The 3,676-nt window shown below is 40.3% G+C and overlaps 1 protein-coding gene across 3 annotated transcripts in view; it reads right to left on the bottom strand.

The window, feature by feature from the left end:
- The window catches only part of SMARCAL1 (SWI/SNF related, matrix associated, actin dependent regulator of chromatin, subfamily a like 1), a 68,242-nt gene that overhangs the window by 13,296 nt on the left and 51,270 nt on the right, over window positions 1–3,676 (bottom strand). For all 3 annotated transcript variants that reach the window (XM_017534946.2, XM_017534945.2, XM_037740775.1), the window contains exon 14: window positions 3,025–3,127. In XM_017534946.2, the coding sequence (XP_017390435.1) occupies window positions 3,025–3,127 (103 nt within the window). The remainder of the gene's footprint in view (window positions 1–3,024; window positions 3,128–3,676) is intronic.

Below are 3,676 nucleotides of genomic sequence, written 5' to 3' on the forward strand. Positions count from 1 at the left end.
AGTCCCACTCTGTCGCCAGGCTGGAGTGCAGTGGCGTGATCTCAGCTCACTGTAACCTCCACCTCCCGGGTTCAAGTGATTCTTCTGCCTCAGCCTCCTGAGTAGCTGGGACTACAGGCATGGGCTACGACGCCCAGCTAATTTCGTATTTTTAGTAGAGACAGGGTTTCACCATATTGGCCAGTATGGTCTTGATCTCTTGACCTTGTGATCTGTCCACCTTGGCCTCTCAAAGTACTGGAATTGCAGGTGTGAGCCACCACACCCAACCATTATTGGTGTTTTATAATACATTTAAATATTTAATATCTGAAGGGACAGGTCTTCCAACATTGTTCTTTTTTGTATTTGCTTAGATATCCCTCCTGCTTTTTTTTTTTTTTTTTTTTTTTTTTTTAGATTTTCTTGGGAATAACAGTATAAAGCTCCTTTTAAAAAATCCAGTTGGAGGCTGGATGTGGCGGCTAATGCCTGTAATCCAGCACTTTGGTAGGCCAAAGCAAAAGAACTGCTTGAGCCCAGGTCTAGACCAGCCTGGACAACATGGCAAGACCCCGTCTGTACAAAAATTAAAAAATTTGCCAGGGGTGGTGGTACATTCCTGAGGTCCCAGCTACTGGGGAGGCTCAGTCAGGAGGATCACTTTAGCCTAAGAGGTTCAGGCTTCAGTGAGAAGTGTTCGTGCCGCTGAACTCCGGTATGGGAGATAGAGTGAGGCTCTGTCTCACCACCACCACCACCAACAAAAAAACAACAAAAAAAGATCTAGTTGGAGTTTTTATTAGTTTTATTATTGTTTACTATTTATGAATTTTATTATTGAATTAAACCAGCTAGGCCTGGTGGCTCATGCTTGTAATCCCAGCATTTTGGGAGGCCAAAGCGGGTGGATCCCTTGAGGCCAGGAGTTTGAGACCAGCCTGGCCAATGTGGTGAAACCTCATCTCTACTAAACAAATGCAAAAAAAATTAGCTGGGTGTGGTGGTGCGCACCAGTAATCCCAGCTATTCGGGAGGCTGAGGCATGAGAATCTCTAGAACCCAGGAGGTGGAGGTTGCAGTGAGCTGAGACGAAGCCACTGCACTCCAGCCTGGGTAACAGAGCAAGACCCCCTCCCCTACAAGAGAAATTTAAAAGATAAAAAGATAACTGATAAAAAATTAATATCCAGAATTTATAAAGAATTTTCCTAAATAAGTAGGAAAAAAACAATGCAACAGAAAAACAGGCAAAGGATACAAACAGAATATTCACAGGAGACAGCTAAAATGGCCAATAATAAATAATAAAATGATACACATTTTACTGGTGGTCAGGGAAATGCAAATTAGAGCAAGAATGAGATGATATTTCATTTTTCTGGATTGGTAAAACTAAAAAGTCTGATGATACCAGTGTTTAACAGGTACACAGAACAGCAGGAACCCTTATAGGTTGTTAGTGAGATTATAAATGTGAATGATCACTTTGGAGAGCAATTTGACAACACTCAGTATAAAGATGAGCCTATTTAATAACCATGCAAGACCATGCTTGAATAGACCTCCCCCACACAAGGCACATGTACAAGGCATAAAGAAATGCACAGATACAAACATACATATCCTATAATATTCACACAATAGCAACACTGTAAATGCAATTCTATGTCCATCAGTGTGAGAATGGATAAACTGTGGTATAGCTATCCAATGAGATACAATTCCACAGTTACAGTGAATGAACTAAACGTGTAATGTAGTAGGAAGAACTCTCAACAACAATGCTGAGCACAAAAGTAAGTTGCAGGAGAAAATACACCATGCTGTCATTTATTTTAAATTTTAAAAAATATGCAAAAAGGAGACTACAAATTGCTTAAGGATACATACTCCTAGAATGAAGTATGACAACAAGGAGGGCTAGAATACCCATTGCCTTCAGAATAGTGATGTTATCGCTGAAGAGGGTGGAAGGGGAATAGAGTTAGAATATTGAGGGGACTTAAGTATTTTATTATTTAAAAAATAAGCCTTCAGACTGAATGTGGTGGCTCACACCTGTAATCCCAGCACTTGGGGAGGCTTAGGCGGGCGGATCACTAGAGGCCAGGAGTTAAAGACCAGCCTGGGCAACATGGTGAAACCGCTTCTCTACTAAAAATACAAAAATTAGCCAGGTGAGATGGTGTGCACCTGTTGTCCTACCTACTTGGGAGGCTGGGCCAGGAGAATCACTTGAACCTGAGAAGCGAAGGCTGCAGTGAGCCGAGACCCTGCCACTGCACTCCAGCAAGGGCAACACAGCAAGATTCTGCCTCAAAATTAAAACAAAACAACAACAAAGCCCCCCAAAAACACTTTAAAATAAATACAGCAAAACTTTTTATTAATTAAATCTGGGTGGGAGATACACGGGTGTTTGTTGTATATTTCTCTGCACCCTTAATGTACATTTAAATATTACATAAATATAAACGATGAGGGACCATACAAAGCAATTTCCAGTTTTAAATTTAACCAAAAATGGAAAGGAGAGGAAGTATGTTCAGTTTTCATAAACGTCCTTGGAAACCCTTCTAGATCCCTGTTATTCAATTTCAGGAGAGCCATAAAACCCTACACTAACATCTGCACACTGAACCACGTGCAATTAATAAAGGTGCTTTCACTGTGCTGAGGAGGAACGAAAGGAAGGAAAAAAGAAAAACATTCACATAAATACTTGTCTCTGTACAAAAGGACAATTTTGCTATCCCCTCTCTTGCCAACTTTGTAATTATGCAGAATGGAACAGCCACTGGGAGATGTTCCTAAAGCAAGACTTCTGGGCTATTTGGGGCACAGAGGAAGTTAAAATGACATGGCTGGGGAAACATTTTGACCCCACTGTGGTTCTACAGGCAAAAAGAACTCTTCTTCAGAAAGTCTTCAGCAATGCTTCGAAGCCATTGGTCTCACTTTGCTTGGATCTGACCTAAGCCTGCTCAGAACAACTTGGGACATGGCAAAAGCAACCCATAACGAATTTCAAAGGAAGCTCACCTTTCTCATAAGCGCTTTCGTAACTGCGTCCAGAACCACCTTATGGTGTGCAAACACTAGAAACTTCTCTTTTCCACTTTCCAGTAGGTCCATGATATATTCACTGCATTTGACAATGACAACGAAACAGATTAAGCATATTATTTCTTATGTTTGTTTGTTTTTTATTTTCACAAATCCCCTGCAGGCTATATTCCTTATGTTTTATGTGTGTCTGGTATGTTATGGAAACATTCTTATTATCTGGGATCATAGAAGATGATCAACAGTTTTCACTTTAGCTCTGACTATCATTATAATGTGTTTTAAATATAAATTAGAGTGTCCTCTGTAGATCTGAAAGCACTTAGGGAGGGGACTAAGGAATTCTTGACAGTACACAAATTTCTAGAAGCTTAATATTGACACATACGTAATACTGAAGAGATATTCCAGGAAGGATCTCCAGCTCCTCCCACTTTAGACCTCAAATGACAGAGCCAGTAATTAAGTCAATAGTAAATGAATTCCCTTCCGAGGCAGAGGACTATGGATAGAAGGATCTCATTTGTTTGGCCTCCCTTTAATCTACTTCTCTCTTCCAACCACTGTGTGTTTTCTTAGCTTCCTACCTTTTTCTTTTTTTTTTTTTTTTTTTTTAGAGACAGTCTTG

The sequence above is a fragment of the Cebus imitator genome, unplaced genomic scaffold (genome assembly GCF_001604975.1).
Source record: "Cebus imitator isolate Cc_AM_T3 unplaced genomic scaffold, Cebus_imitator-1.0 Scaffold89, whole genome shotgun sequence".
NCBI lineage: Eukaryota > Metazoa > Chordata > Mammalia > Primates > Cebidae > Cebus > Cebus imitator.